The sequence below is a fragment of the Protopterus annectens genome, chromosome 2.part2 (genome assembly GCF_019279795.1).
Source record: "Protopterus annectens isolate FY-2018-M chromosome 2.part2, PAN1.0, whole genome shotgun sequence".
Lineage (NCBI taxonomy): Eukaryota > Metazoa > Chordata > Ceratodontiformes > Protopteridae > Protopterus > Protopterus annectens.
Genome location: NC_056730.1, coordinates 326,055,147 through 326,071,984, shown reverse-complemented (window position 1 = coordinate 326,071,984; position 16,838 = coordinate 326,055,147). Strand labels below are relative to the sequence as shown.

Sequence of the window (16,838 nt, the reverse complement as noted above, 5' to 3'; positions counted from 1 at the left end):
AATCATGTGCAACTGTTGCTTCAAAATCACTGTTAGCTATAATAAACACAGAAAAAACTACAAGGTTTACAACATCTCAAGATACATGAGTTAGAGGACCTACTTACACAAAGTGGATTTTTCTGTAGCTTGCTTATCTGTTGACAACAGTATTGGTGGAGGGAGTATCTTTGCAGGAGTATAAGTGTTAAGTGATGGTTTTCTGTTCAAAACAGGCACATAACCAATTGAAGAAGCTGAAAGGAATATTAACAAGAAACAATGTTTAAAAATAAGCACACAAGGGCATAAGGAAGCAACCCACCCTATATCAATATTTAATAGAAGTTACTTACCAAGTACAATTGTGTGGTTGTAATAGCTGCAAGTGGAAGAAATCAGAAGAAGCTGAGAAATGAGATAGAAGGGAAATAATGGAAAAGGTTAACAGCTTTGAGTATCCGGGAGGGGGTGGTTGAGGAGAAGGAAAGTCTGAATGAGGAGGCCAAAACTAGAATCAGCTGGGCTGCAGCCAACTGGCACAGAGTGTCAGGTGTAGTATATGACATAAGAATGCCAAAGAAGCTAGAAAGTAAAGTGTACCAAACAGTGGTGAGACTAGTACTACTGTATGGTATAGAAACCTGAGCAATAAAGGTATAGCAGTTGAGGAAGCTAGAGGTGATGGAGGTGAAGTGCCTGAGATGGGTGGCAGGATGTACACTGTGAGACAGACAAAAAAATGAGGACCTAACCAGAAGAAGTCAAAGTAGTTCCAGTTGCAGAAAAGGTCAAAGAGAACAGCTTATGATGGTTTGAGCACATGTCCAGAAAAGCAGAAGAAAATCTGGTGAAGATGATTTGGGACAGACAGGAAGAAGGCAACAGGATATGAGGGCATCAAGCAAAGACGTAAATGGACTGTGTGAGAGAAGACTTCTGACAGTCATGCATGACTGTCAAGGAATGCAGGAGTGTGGCACTGAATAAAGAGAGAGGTGGCAACATTTGAAATGACACCCCAGCCCCATGTACAAAATGAGAAAAAAGGGGGGGTTTGGTGATGATGACCATTAACAACAGAAGCATGAATAAAGGATAATTACTGCAAGATCAAGTAGAAATACTGGAACTGTCTCAGATGGCCCCTCAGCATACAAGGCTACAGTCTAAAGTTGTGGCCATTAGATAACAGTTTAGCACAGAGGATTAGAGCTACAAGCAGCTAATGCACTTCATCCTGCAGTCCTTATTTTACTACCTTTGGTCTCCATTTATCTGCTGTATTGCTCTTGGCAAGACAACTACTTCTTTACTTTGGTTTACCGGGAAAACACAAAGTACAGTTTTGTACCTACCATAAATGTAGATGTCAGATAGGTATGCATCTGCAGTCATCACATATGGGTTGTCCTGCCTCAGGCAGCCCTTCGGTCGGCCGGATTCCAAAGTCTGGGTCCGGCGTCGGCTGATGTCACACTTTCCCCGACGTCAGAGCGTTCGGGGTATAAAAGCATCAGCCGATGCCATCTTCCTCAGTTTTTCTTGCCCCAGATGCCAGCTGCCCTCTAAGGAAGGCTAAATTTGGAGAGATGCATTTAAAAATCCAAACATGCACAATAATATAAAAACAAATACACCATAATAGATCCCCCCAACTAGCTATAAGAGGGGTAAGTACCCAAGAAATACCACAGAGGGGAAGGAGGGAGGGTAAACCTGACTGCAGATGCATACCTATCGGACATCTACATTTATGGTAGGTACAAAACTGTACTATGTCCTTCAAGGATGCATCTGCAGTCATCACATATGGGTAGAATACCATAGCCAATCTGGGGGTGGAGGAACTATGTAAAGGATGGTGTAGCTAAAATGCCCTGCAGGACTGCCATAGCAAAGCCTGCTCTGGATCTGGAATATAAAGGTAAATTGTAATGCTTGGCAAATGTATGCACGGAGCTCCATGTAGCAGCTTCTAAAATGTCCTTGGTAGCCACCCTCTTAAGAAGGCTGTGGAGGTGGCTGTGGCTCTCGTGGAATGAGGTCTAATGTTAGCTGGCACAGTTTTTCCATGAAAGGAGTAACAAAAACGAATGCAATTCCCTATCCATTTTGAAATTGTCTGTTTGGAAATTGCTTTTCCTTGTGTACCAGCAGCATATGCTACCAACAGCTGGTCAGTTTTTCTGTAACCTTTAGTTCTGTCCAAGTAGTAGAGCAACTGTCTGTGTATGTCCAGGGTGTGCAGAAGTTTCTCCCCTTTGTTTTGTGGATTTGGAAAGAAGGTAGGCAAGTGAATAGCTTGATTTAATGAAACCCTAGATACTACCTTTGGCATAAATGTAGGATTGGTTCTCAATGAAACTCTGTCCTGATGAAAAATAAGGAATGGCTGTACTGCCATAAGGGCCTGTAACTCAGATACTCTTCTTGCTGAGGTTATGGCCAGAAGGAAAGCAGTCTTCCAAGACAGGAACTGTAGTTCTGCAGATGCTGCTGGTTCAAAGGGAGGCAGTGTTAGTTTTTCCAACACGAAGTTAAGGTCCCAAGAAGGTAGAGGTGGTTTCCTTGGAGGATTGATGTTTTTGATTCCTCTTAGAAACTGTCTTAGGAGAGGATGAGAGAAGACAGGTGGATCAGTATTGTACTCTGCTGAAATTGCTGAAGCATGAATTTTAATGGAAGAGTAAGACAGACCATTGTGGAACATTTCTGCCAAGTATTCCAGGATATGTGCCATGTTCATCACTGTCGCATCTAGGCCCTTTGTGGTGTTCCAAATGTGAAATCTTTTCCATTTTGCTGAATATGCCTTTCTTGTGGAAGGCCGTGAGCTTCCATAATAATATCTTTCACTCTCTGGGATAGCTTGTCCTGAGGAGGAGTCAATGTATTTTCCAGGCTGTTAGTTGCAAGGTTTTCAGGTTGGAATACAGAGTTTTGTAATTGTGCTGTGTCAGTAGAAGTGGCCATAGAGGAAGAGGCCATGGTTTCGTGCGTGACAGGCTCTTTAACAGTGGGTACACCAGTGCTGTCTTGGCCAGTCCGGAGCTATCAGAATCACTTTTGGCTGCTCTGTCCTGATCTTCAGTAAAACCTTGGTCATTAATGGGAGAGGTGGAAATGCATACACTGTTAGAGTTCTCCAGCTGAAAGAGAGGGCGTCCACTTTCCATGCTTGTGGGTGGTATGCCCTTGAGCAGAATTTCTTCAGTTGATGATTGTGCGGGAAGGCAAAAAGATCCAAGTCCGGCCTCCCCCATGATTGTGTTATCTGTAGAAAGATGTCTGGGTGCAGCATCCATTCGTGTGCATCCATGATATTTCTGCTTAAGCTGTCCACCAGTATATTGTCTTTCCCTGGCACAAACTGGGATTGTAGCTGTATATTGAGTTTCAAGGAAAGTTCCCATAGATTCATTGCCAGCCTGCAAAGAGGATAGGAAAGGGTGCCTCCTTGCTTGTTTATGTACCACATAACCGTGGTGTTGTCTGTCCTTATTAGCAGATGGCCATGATGCAGAAAGGGTTTGAAGGCTTCGACTGCATGTATCACTGTCAGCATTTCCTTTTGGTTTATGTGCATGCGTAGCTCTTTTTGTGACCATAGACCTTGAATGCATCTGCCCTCCATGTGCGCTCCCCATCCGTGGTTTGAAGCGTCTGTTGTAATGGTTTGGCTGGCTATTGGTTTGCTGAAAGGCAGACCCCTGTTTGACTGGCTTGCTTGAGCCCACCACAGAAATTCCTTTTGAAGGCATGGAATGAGTGGTATCAAAGTTTCCAGGCTGTGACTGTGCTGAGTCCATAAACTCCTTAGGTACCATTGTAGTTTCCTCATATGTAGTCTTGCTTGCGGAATCAGAAGGATGCAAGAAGCCATGTAACCCAGGGCCTGCAGGATTTTCCTTGCAGTCAGTTGGGTTTGTCTTGTCAGATTTTTGAAGTAATCTGGTAGTTGATTTTGTTTTTCTTTTGTGAGGAAGGCCATTTGGGTGGTTGTATCTAGATCTGCACCCAGAAAGGTTATTCTTTGGGAAGGAACAAGTCTTGATTTGTGAAAGTTGACTGTATATCCCAAGGCCTGAAATAGGTGGATGGCATAATTCAAGTGTTTTACCAAAGTTTGTTGGCTGTCCGCTTGTATAAGGCAGTCATCCAGATATGGGTATATTTGAAAACCCTGAAGTCTGCAGTGTGCAATTACTGATGCCAGGCATTTCGTGAATACTCTGGGCGCAGTAGATAAGCCAAAGGGCAATGCTGAGAATTGATAATGCTCTGACCCTGCAAGAAATCTGAGGTGTCTTCTGCAACTTTGTCTGATAGGGACATGCAGGTATGCCTCCTTGAGGTCTAGAGTTACCAGCCAAGACCCCTTGCCCAGCATGGGAAGGAGCTGCTGTAGAGTCAGCATTTTGAACTTTGGCACAATGAGATAAGTATTCAGTGCGGACAAGTCGAGAATAGGCCTCCATTGTTTTTCTTTTCTTGGAACAAGGAATAGTCTGGAATAAAATCCTTGGCCTTGTTCTGAGAGAGGAACCTTTTCTATAGCTTTCATTTGCATTAAGCTGGAAATCTGTTTCAAAGCCTCTGCCCTTTGATTTGGTGGCAGGTCTGGCATGCCCTTTCTTTTTGGTAATGTGTGGAAATGAAACCTGTATCCTTTGTCTATTATTTGTAGTGTCCATTTGTCCCTTGTAATACTGTGCCAATTTTCTTAGAATAAAGAAAGCTTTCCGCCCAAAGGTGCTTCCAATTGAGCCCTGGTTGGCGGTGTCAACGTAAAGTCATTGTGCCTGTCCTTGTGCAGCAGTTGAAGGTCCGGCATTACCTCTCTGGTTGGGAGGCTGCCATTGACGTCCTCTGTTGGAGCCTCTACCTTGCCCTCTACCTCTGGCACGCTTGTTCTTGCCTCTGAAACCTCTCTGTGTCTGGAAAGGACCAATTCTTGGAAGGCCAATTCCTGTTGAATCTTCGTGGTTGTACTTGGAGAAAATCCTTGACTGTTTGTACGGATTTTGCCTTTTCTTCAAATTTCTTGAGGACCTCCTGAGCCGTGGAGCCAAATAACTTTTGCTTTTCCAGAGGAGCATCCAGCAGCTTTGCTTTAACATGGTCTGGCAGAGATTGTTCCTTCAGCCAAGCATGCCTACATATGACTGCGCCAGTCATAGCTGACCTACATGAAGCTTCCAATGCATCATAACCACATTGCAAGAAATGGTTGCTAACCTGTTGTGAGTTATGTACCAGATCCTGAAGTGACTTGCAGTCTAGGGGGTCAGGTGAAGACAGTTTTTTATGCAATTCATCTAACAAATACTCTTGGTACTGTATCATATGAAATTGACAATTTAATGCCCTCATAGAAAGAGTAGCAGAAGTATACACCTTTTTACCCCATCTCTCTAAAGCTCTGGACTCCCTTTCAGAGGGGAGAGGATTTTTAGCAGTGGCAGCTGCAACCCCTTTAGGGCCCTGGGAAATAGTTTCTGGATCAGCAGAGTGGGCCTTGTAAAGGTAAAGATGTGAGGCCGGGACCCTGTAGTACCTATCGGGTTTGGCAAGAGCCGGAGGGAGAGAATCAGGGGTTGTGCTAGAGTCAGAGTACACATCATCAATGACATTCAAAACAGGAGGAATAGCTAAGGGCCTATGCTGAGGCAAATGTAAAAAGGTCCTTAATCTTTTCCTGGAATCAGAGAATTCCTGGCCCTGCCATTGGAAATGCTCTCTCATGGTGTGTAGCATCTCCCCAAAGGAAAACTCTTCAGGAGGGGAGGCCGAGGGAATAGATTCCTCTGCATCAGAATCCTCGTAGGCTGAAAAAACCTCCTCCTGGTGGTCCGAGAGAGTAGAGCCATCAGAGGCCTCATCTGAGGAGTGGGGATCAGAGGGCTCAACCCTGGGCCTTTTGTCTGGAGGAGGTTGACAGCCCCTGTCCGGATGAGGTTGAGAGCCCCTAATTAAGGAGATAAGATCCTCTGCTAAGCTTAGAATCTGTGAACCAGTAGAGGGTCCCTGAGGGATAACCTTGGGAGGCAAAGCTTTTGAGAGTTTAGCAGCTTTAGCCCTGGAGAATGCCTTAATGGACATAGATGCAGGAGGCCTGGCTGCACCACGTGCTGGTGTAGATTTGTCTAAAGGAATGGTGTCGGAAGGTTCCTGGACACCAGTTTCTGTTGGAAATTCAATAACTGACTCAGCCGGGACCTCCGGGACCGAGGTAGTCGGTTGAGCGGTTTCGGTAATCGGAAGTACCAAGGACTCAGTTTCAGCCGAGACCGAGACACTCGCGGTAGGCCTGGCCGTGGTTTCAGCCGAAACCGTGGCCCACGTGCGTCGGTCCTTGTCCTTCCGTTTCTTAACTAAATGAGAAGTCGGAGTCTCCGACGGCATCTTATACGAAAAACTAGCCCCAAAAAATTCCTCTGCAAACTCTGCCCGACGTCTAAGAGTGCGTCGGTTGAAGGAAGCACAGGCTGAACAGGCCGAGACGTCGTGGTCTGGGCCTAGACAGGGTTGGCAGTAAGAGTGGAAATCCTTATGAGGTATTTGTTTCCCACAAGTTAAACAATTATTAACTTTATCTGACATCGGCTGAGGCAAGAAAGAGTCCTCAACGGGGTACTTAGCTTTTTGAAGTCTTCGGTAGCTGAATTACAGGAGCTGGCCGACCGGCACTTGCGAACTGCTTCTGCTTCGCGCGGCAAGAAAGATGGAGGAAGATGGCGTCGGCTGATGCTTTTATACCCCAGGCACTCTGACATCGGGGAAAGTGTGACATCAGCCGACGCCGGAGCCAGACTTTGGAATCCGGCCGACTGAAGGGCTGCCTGAGGCAGGACAACCCATATGTGATGACTGCAGATGCATCCTTGAAGGACATCTGGGTTGACACTGCCCACTTTCAACAGAGGCCCAGAGAGAAAATTATTTATTTATTTATGTACATTTGTTTACCGGGAAATTCCAACTGGACACAGGTCCTTTTACAGCGGAGGCCCTGGGAGAAAAGCTCCACAGAACAATAAATGAGCAGCAGGATACGTGAAGAACAATTGAATATACATACAATAGCAAATAATACAGAAAAGCTCCAAAAAACAGAAGATGCACAACATAACTGCATTTAGGTAAACTAAAGGACAGTGTACAAAAATAAATGAAACTCATTAAAACCAATAAAGTGCAACTTGTAAGATGTGTCATTAGCACACATTGCAGAACATCAATGGAGTAGGAAATCTCATTATTAAGCAGCAGAGATGCACACTGCTTTATATCCATGTCTTAAAAGAAAGAGATGTGCATAGTGGGCTTATCAATTAATAAGAAGTTATGTACCTACCATAACGTTCCATGTTAGATGTCTTCTTCTCACCTCCTTTCTTGCTGGTTGGGCTCAGTGCCGATCCTCGGCTCCGACTCGGCCATCTTCAAAAGCTCGAGAGCTGCTTACTGGCTCGAGGCCCCCCTATATCCCATGATGCCTGGCGCTAGATACCCAGATCTCGTTTGGTAAACCTAACTACAGACATAATAATAACAATTACAATAATAATACAGTAAACATGTGGTAGGATGCATGAATCCTACTGGAGAGACTGCTAGTCAGAAGTAATAGCCAGAGAAGACTCATCCAGTGATAAAAACATAAGTAACTCTTCTTGGTCTACTAGGATAGGGGGGTGGAGGGTGGGACGCAAGAAAGAAGGCGAGAAGAAGACAACTAACATGGAACGTTATGGTAGGTACATAACTTCTTAATGTTAAGTTGTATATCTCACCTTCATTCTTGCTGGTTGGGACAGCGTCCCTAGCACCTCAATCCTGTGTGACTCATTGGAACAGACTCTTCAGAACAGTGGAACCAAAATCAGCTCTGCTCCTGGAGGCCACGTCCAGCGAGAAATAAAGTTATGAGGATTGGCCCATGTAGCTGCCGCACAAATAGTTTCCATTGGTAATCTTGCCTGGAAAGCCACTGAAGTCGCTAGAGCTCTAGTGGAGTGACCTTTCGGTTTAGCAGGAAGCTCTTTATCCCTTAGCTGATATGTAAATGTAATGATAGATGTCCACCACCTAGATAAGGTTACTTTCGACACAGGTAGACCTTGTTTGCCCTCAGCGTAGGACAGGAACAGCTGGTCTGATTTTCTTATTTGCTTAGTTCTATGCAAGTAAAAGCGTAACTGTCTATGAACATCCAACTGATGCAATTTGTATTCTGCCTTGTTGGAATAATTTGGAAAAAACACAGGCAGATCAATAGACCGATTCAAATTATTGTCAGAAGAAACCTTTGGAAGGAAGGAAGGAAGGAAGGATTAGTCCTGAGAGACACTCTGTCATTGTGGAAAACTAGATAAGGAGGGCGAACACAAAGGGCCTGAAGCTCAGAAACTCTTCTGGCTGAAGTAATTGCAACTAGAAAAAGGGTTTTCCAACAAAGAAACTTCAAGGAACAAGAAGCTGCCGGTTCAAAGGGGGGCAGTATCAGGGAAGCTAAGATCAAATTTAGATCCCACGGAGGTGGGGGATCTCTCACTGGGGGCCTGAGTAAAGTAGTCCCTTTGAGAAAAGCTTTACAAAGCTTATGGGACATAATACTAGTGACAGATAGACCTGTATGAAAGTTTGAAATTGCAGCTAACTGTACTCTAATCATGGCAGAAGAAGATCCAGCATGAAAAAGTTCTGCTAAAAAATCCAGAATATGGTGCACAGGGGTGAAAAGGGATCTATATTCCTAACCTCTGCTCAGAAAGAGAAACGTTTCCACTTACTAGAACAAGTCTTTCTAGTGGTAGACTTGTGCGATGATAAGATGATTTCACGCACCGAGTGGGAGATGTTCAGAAGCCTGGCTAAGGTCGGAAGTGGAGCAACCAAGCAGTGAGCTGGAGAGATTGAAGAGATTGGTGCAGCCCGCCCGATTGATTCAGGAGGTCCGGAACTGGGTCCAGGGCTGCTCCAGAAGGTAATGATGCAAGACGGGTACCAAATTTGTCGAGGCCAGTACGGAGCAATGAGGATCATCTTGCATCCCAATGTGGTAGCTTTCTGCATCAATTTGGGAATTAGGGGGAATGGAGGGAATGCATAAAGAAGTCCCTGAGGCCAATCATGAACTAGAGCATCTCTGGGGGAGTGTCCGGGAAGAGGGAGGAGAGAGAAGAAATTATTGCACTTGCTGTTGAAGGGGGTGGCAAAAAGGTCGCAGAAAGGCTGACCCCATTTGCGGAAGATTTGGTCCGCCACTGTCTGATTGAGAGACCACTCGTGAGGCATGAGAATTGCTCTGCTCAGCCTGTCCGCTATAACGTTGGACTTCCCAGGGATATGTGCTGCTATTAGAAACCGTTGGGAAGAGATCGCCCACTGCCAGTGTCTGAGTGCTTCTCGACATAGGGGGTAGGACCTAGTTCCGCCCTGCTTGTTGATGTACCACACTACTGACATATTGTTTGTTTGAATTGCAATGGTCCCGGTAGGAAGAGAGTTGTGAAGAGCTTGCAACGCCAAAAGCACGGCCCTCCAATCTCCAAGACATTGATATGCAGATGGTACTCGTGAGACTGCCAGGTGCCTTGGACTGTTCTGCCCTGAAAATGCCCCCCCACCCGATCAGGGAGGCATCCGTGGTCACCGTAGCCACTGGAGGAGGAAGAGCAAATGGTCTGCCCTGGGGTACTGATGGGGAAACCATCCACCAAGCAAGTTGTTTTTTGCATGTCTGTGTGATCATTATTTTGTGAGACATTGGAAGTTGCTGGAAAGACTATTGGGTGAACAGCATCCACTGAAGAATGCTCATATGAAAACGAGAAAGGGGAAGTAGTATGATAGTCGCTGCCATGAGACCTAAGGTTTTTAGGACGAATCTGGCCTGAATTTTTTTGCATCCTAATAAGACCTGCACATGTCGGCAAATGTCTAGCACTCTGTCTAATGAAGTCTCGCTGACATGTCCTTTGTATTTAAGTTTGCGCCTATAAAGGTAATAGATTGACAAGGCGGCAATGCAGACTTTTCGAAATTTATTGTGATGCCTAGTTTGGAGCAAGTTTGGATGGTGTAGTCTCTGGCTCACAGCAGGTGATGTCTGGTGGTAGCAGTAAGGAGCCAGTCGTCTAAATATGGAAACACCTGGAATCCTTGCCGTCTCAGGTGAGTGGTAACTACTGCCAAACATTTGGTGAACACCCTGGGGGCTGTGGTGAGACCAAAGGGCAGAGCTCTGAACTGATAATGACTGGCTCCCAGCCAGAAGCGGAGGAATCTTCTGGAGCGTCTGTCCATTTTGATATGTTAGTACACGTCCTGAAGATCTATTGTCCTGACCCAGAAAGGGTAAAATGGACTGTAGCGTGACCATCTGGAACTTTGTTCTTTGAACAGACCTGTTTAGTCTGCTGAGATCCAGAATGGGTCCCCAGTCCCCTGTCTTTTTTGGTACCAAAAAGAACCTTGAGTAAATTCCGGATCCTTGCTGGTCTGCTGGGACTGGCTGGATGGCTCTTTTTCTTAGCGGTTTTGAAATTTCTTTGAACTGCTTGATCCCTTAGATTGGGTGGAACATCTGGAAGGGATTTGTTGGGAATGTAGGGAGTGCGAAGGAAGGGGATCTTGTAGCCTTCGGATATGACAGACAGTACCCATTTGTCTAGTGTTACACTTTGCCAGGCTTTTGGGTACAGCGATAATCTTCCCCCAACTGCCTCCGAAGGTGGAGAGCTGGGCAGCACCTTAGGGATGCTGGAAGGGCTTGTCAGAGAAAGATTCTTTTTGGCCCTGATTTTGCGGACCCCCTCTGCTCCGGGGGCGGTGTCTATTGTTGTTCCCTCCTCTGCCCCTGGAGGGGAACTCTCCACGTGTGTCAGGCAAGGCTCCCTGGGGTTTCCGTAACCACATCTTCCCACTCTTCTGACCCTTGGGATATGGTCTTGAAGGAGTGGAAAAACGGACTCTCACAGCAGAAAGAGGCTTGGCTTCCTGCTCACACCTGGTAAGGGTATCCTTCACCTGTGGTCCAAAAAGAGCAGAATCATCAAAGGGAGTGTTTGTGAAAGATGCCCTGAAGGGTTCCGCAAAGTTATATAACCGCATCCAGGCATGCCTCCTCAAGGGCACGCCTGTGCCTGCAGCCCTACTCGCACCATCGGCTGCATAAGAGATGAGCCGCATGGAGGAGTTTACTACCGCATTAATAGTCGTCAACTGGGAGGTAACCTTAGCCTGGACCCCTGCAGCTGATGGATCTTGAAGGGTATCTCCTAGTAAGGAGATCCCTTTGAAGGCAGGTAAAGTGGCACAAATAGTTCAGTGACCTCATGGAGAGGGTTGCTGATGCAAACATCCGCTTCCCATATCTGTCCATCGTCCTAGATTCCTTATTAGAGGGATGGACAGATGAAGAAGTTTCAGCCAGCTCCTTTTTTGTGGCCGCTGCTACCACCATGGCATCAACGGGAACACCCTTCGTCAGAAATTGCTTGTCTTGTGGTGCAGTAATAAATTTTGTGGGTCTTCAGGGGGTTGGTTCCACTGTGTCTGAGGCTGACCATGCCTTCCGAGCCACCACAGACATCAGTGAATCGAAAGGCGGAGACACCCAGGAGGTGGAGGGTCGGGAACCAAACGCTTCCAGGAATACTGACTCATCCTCTGCAGGGTTAAGGGTAGTCCAGTTCCCCCTCTGCCCAAGTATCTCAAGGATGTCTGAGAAAGAGACATCCTCAGAGGGGGATCTCGGGGACCCTTCCGAATCGTCCAAGTCAGTATCTGAAGTGACAGACTCAGGGGAGTCAACATGCTTCATCTTGCATTTCCTCTTTCGAGGGGGCTCCTCTGAATGAACAGGGGAGGCCACGGAAGAGGAAGATACACCCAATGGGGTGCCCTGGCGCGCTTGTTCCCCACGCTTGGGGTCTGGAGGAGGGGCAGAGACAGGAGCAGGCACCATGGGGGGAGGAGCCGATGAGGCTGACCGTGAGGCTGACTCAGATGCCAGCACACTCCTCATGACCTCGAAGGCGCCCCTTCCCGATACTGGAGAAGGCTCCGGCTCTGAAGAGACCGGAATCCTTCCCGGCACCAAGACAGACGGCTCCGAAGCCAATGTAGGAGCCGAACTCACCTGTGCCGAAGCTCCGAGAGGGAGAACGGGGTCGGACAAGGGTCCGATGCCACTCGCCCCCTCGGAGCCGACGAGGGATTCCTGGTGCCCAGACCCTCCAAGGACAGCACCATGGAAGAGATCGGAGCCGACAACTGAACCGAAAGGGTAGGCATCGGTGCCGATGGTCTCACGGTCCCAGCCCCAGCAAGCTCCGGCTCTGAGCTCAAGGAATGAGTCGAAGGAGGAACTACTGCAGAGACAGATGGAGACAAACCCTGATGAGGGGGGCTGGATAACATTTTAGCCAGGGCCTGCAATTTTAAAAGCCTGCTCACTACTCTCTCCAAATCATGGTCAGATAGCCTAGACGACCGAGAAGAGTGGGATCGATGACTTTGCTCTGACTGCAACAAAGGAGACCCCGGAGCCGAGTGTATCGACTCTAAGGATGGCGATCTAGAGCGTTTTCGACTCCCTGACGATTCCGACAGCAGAGTCGGGGGCCAACTGGGAGATAGGTACTTCAGTTCCAGCCAGAACCGAAGTTGGCTGGAAGATAGGTACTTCGGTTCCTACATCCTATAGCCGATGACAGCTCTGAACTGGGAGCCGGCGGCTTCGATGGCTTGGAAGGTTTCACTGACTGAGACTTGGCCGGCGATCCTTCAGGTTTAAGCAAACCCCTAAGGATAAGCTTATTCCTACACTCCTGCAGGACTCCTGGACTAAAGGCGTGGCACACCGAACAAGAGTCCTGCAGGTGTAGGGCGCCCAAGCAATAGACACAAGAAGTGTGACCATCTGTCAGTGACATTTTCTGACAGCATGAGCCACACTTCTTGAATCCAGACACTTTCGTGTCTTTAGACATTCCTGTAAGGAAAAATCAAATTACAAATAAAAAGTACAAAGGGAAGTATGTAACTAGAAAAAAACACACTGCACACAAGTTACCACACCTTAACAGCACACATACACTCTATACTAGAAGAAAGGGTAAATAAACCTACTAACTACCACAATTTCTAGAGAAAAAATGTTTACACCTTAAAAAAAGGAAACAAGGATAAGCCTCTAACTAAACTCTAAGAAGAAAGCGAGTTTTCAAGGGAGACTAAAACACTAACAAAATACTACAGCTATGTATGAACACTAAGTATTCTAACAACTAACTATAATAATATACAAAAGTTCTAACTATATATCAATAAAGTGAAAATTACGATCTGAGCCAGTAAACGCAACCTCATAGTAGAAGCGGCAAACGCGATCTAGGTATCTAGCGCCAGGCATCATGGGATATAGGGAGGCCTCAAGCCAGTAAGCAGCTCTCAAGCTTTTGAAGATGGCCGAGTTGGAGCCGAGGATCGGCTCCGAGCCCAACCAGCAAGAATGAAGGCGAGATAGACAACTTAACATCATTTGTTTACTCTCTGCTTAATCCACTGCATAGTCTCAGGGGAGCCAGAGCCTAACCCAGCAATTAATGGGCACAAGCCACAGAAAATCAGTCTGAATTGGGCAGCAACCCACTGAAGGATGAACACATACACCTACACACAGACACACTTGGCATGCACACCTACAGCCAATTTAAACCAACTCCAGTTCACCCAAGGCACATCTATGGGATGTGGGGTGGGAGCACCTGGGAAAAATCCACACAGACAAGCACCATCCACTCACAAGGCACCCGAACCAAGACTTGAACTGCAGAACCAAATGCTGTGAGGCAGCATTGCTAACCTCTGCATCACTATGCAGTTAATAAACAAATGCAACTAAGGCAGTCGGGCAATAAAACAGAACACATTGCACATTCTATTCCTGTATTTTAAACCTATGAAAGTGACGGCAAAGAGGCTGCTATCTGCAACTTCTGTGGCAAGGTAAATAAGCCAGAGAGCAGACGTTTTGAGTACAAAACAATGCAGAATAATTCATGTAGAACCAACATTAAAAAGAGTACAATTCACACAGTATTTAAACACTTACTTATAAAGAACATTACACCATAATTAGATTATGATCTACTTCCAAAAGTCATAGTTAGACAGGAATGCTAATATGGTAACCCAAGTAAAGACAATGGTTATAAGACCCAATATGCACACAGCCAAGTGTAAGATAAAAAAAAGCTGTCCTGCAGCAATGACTATATTACCTGTACATCTACGGCTATGGTAAGCTATCACATAACTGTACTATGAATAACATAAAGACCATTGCTACAGGATTCAATTATCTGGAAAAGAACAAAACAGAGCAAGATGAAGGCCACATAAGGGTGATGGGTCTACAGGATCCCTTACAGTAGTGTAGTAGCAAAGACTGCTCTACCCATGGACTGGACAATAAATTTACAATGTTCTGTGCAAAGCAGTAATGATGACCATGTGCCAGCCTTATAAATAGTCTAAGAAGACACCCAAGTTCATGGGTTCATACCAGACTAACATCCACCAGGGTCTTTACAAATGTAACCATGCAACTCAACCCAGTTTTGTCCCAGAGTTCCCTGGACACCTACATGGAGAGGGTATATTAATAAAAGTAGCCAAGGGTTATTGGGGGGGGGGGTTATGTTAGTTGGGTATTAAATTACTTATCATCGACGTCTGTCAATCAGAGACATGGCTGCCAGACTGGGGAAAAATTTGCGATTTCCCATTCAATGATTAAGGTTTTCTTTTTAATAGGGTCAGAGACGAACTCTGCTTTATGTATACAGGAAGCTTATTTCATAGCTTGGGGATCCTAAGAGACGTATATATCAATACTTCTAGAAGGTTCAATTTATGTTCATAGGTAGGTACTAGGCTATCAGCTCAAGGGCCTAAGTAAGCCTAGCCAACAAGGTTCCCTGGCTTACGCCACCCAAGAAAGTTATTTTCCTGTGCCCCTGTCGAGCAGAGCCGCAGAAGTGATCCCCGGGGTGTATTTCCTATTTCCCATCCACTCATCAAGATTTTTCTCAAAGAGTGCTGATGAGGAACTTTGCTTGACTTGGATGGGTAGCTTCTTCCAGAGTATGGGAAGTCTCTGGGACAGGAATCTATCCCTCTAGTATGTCCTGTTTATTGTGGTGACAAGGCTTTGGTCCCTTGAGCATGTAGCTCAGGGGGATTGGGATTTCTTTAGGTGTAGCATGTCCAACAGCTCTGGGTTTGACATAGCTTTATATGTTAGGCAGAGATCACCTTGAAGTAGGCAACATGCTACAGAGTAAAGCTGGAGTTTTTTGAGATGGTCAGTGTAGGGCATCTGTTTGAGGTCAGTTACCCTCTTTGTGAGGTACTTCCGTGGCCTTTCCAGCTGCTGCAGATGTCTTGTGAGGTATATTCCAAAAGGGACGTTGTACTCTATAATGGGCCTAATGAGTGTCGAGTAGAGGGGAACAATGACCTCTTTTTTCCTGGATGAGAACCATTTTGTGATGAGGTGTGCCACGTAGAAGGATTTCCTGACTACCATGGCAATGTGATTATCAAAGGACAGACTACTGTCCACCTGGGTCCCAGGGTCTCTTATCACACATTCAGTATTAAGTAGACTGCCGCCTATGTGGTAGTTCATGGGTACAGAGTTTTTACCAAAGGGGATGACAATGTACTTTTTGGCACTGAGCTTGAAGCCATGGCTCTGACATCAGGCATCTGTCTCAGTGAGGCCCTTCTGTAGGATGTCCACATAATTTGGGGACTCTACTACGGCTCCTAGTTTGCAGTCATCTGCGAACTTCGTTAGTCAAAGGCCTTCTGTGTTAGTCTGTACTTCAGAGAAGTAGATACCAAACAGGAGGGTCCCAGGACTGAACCCTGTGGTACTCCACTTGTCACTGGTTTGAAGTCAGATTTGGAGTCTGCAACTTTTACAGTGTGGGTTCTGTCAGTGAGCTAGTTGGCAACCCATCTTGTGACGTAGGGATTTATACCTAGTTTAGTGTGTTTAGCTGTAATTCCAGAATGGGTGATGGTGTCCAAAGCCTTGGTGACGTCAAGATAGGCTGTATGAACCAAATTACCCTCGTGTACGGCTTTGGTGACTGTCTCAAAGAAGTCGATCAGCTTCTGGAGGCATGATCTGCCTTCCACAAACCCGAATTAGGTGGGTTCCAGAGTTTGGAGGTTACCAATGTCTTTGTTTATGAGTTCCGTGATGATACGTTCCATGGCCTTACAGACCAGGCTCGTCAGGCTAATAGGGCGATAGTTCCCGGGATCAGTGGTGGCTCCCCCTTTGTGGAGTGAGATAACTGTTGCTGTGCACCATTCAGTGGGCACAAAGCCTGACATGAGGCTATGACTGAACATGATGCTTAGGTGGGGAGCCAGTTTGTTCTGAAGTTCGTGTAAAATGCAGCCTGGGATGTTGTCCGGTCCCCATGGATGCTGTGTTTTTGGCTTTAGAGAGTGCAGCTTTACCTGCATAGTTGTGATTACAGGGACTCTGCATTCTTCCTGTTTAGACATGGGCCCTTAGGGGGTGAGAGGGGGGTAAAGTTAGCAGTGAACCTATCTGCCAGGATGTTGGCAATATCAGTTGGTTCTGTAATTTTCATGCCGTTGTGCTGTAACTCAGAGCAGATCTGGTTGCTGCCATTGAGATTCTTGACATAGCTATAGAATGCTTTGTGGTTCTCCCTAGAATCAGTGGCAAATTTGTTTTTGTAGCTAGCTTTGGAGGATCTTATAAGGGATCTCAGCTTCTTACTAAGGCTGACCAG

At 46.2% G+C, this 16,838-nt stretch overlaps 1 protein-coding gene across 1 annotated transcript in view; it reads right to left on the bottom strand.

Annotated features, from left to right (window-relative positions):
* PPIP5K2 (diphosphoinositol pentakisphosphate kinase 2) overlaps nt 1-16,838 on the bottom strand; it is a 3,486,936-nt gene that overhangs the window by 19,465 nt on the left and 3,450,633 nt on the right. Inside the window, 1 exon segment of the mRNA XM_044063880.1 lies at nt 108-236. Coding sequence (XP_043919815.1) covers nt 108-236 — 129 coding nt within the window.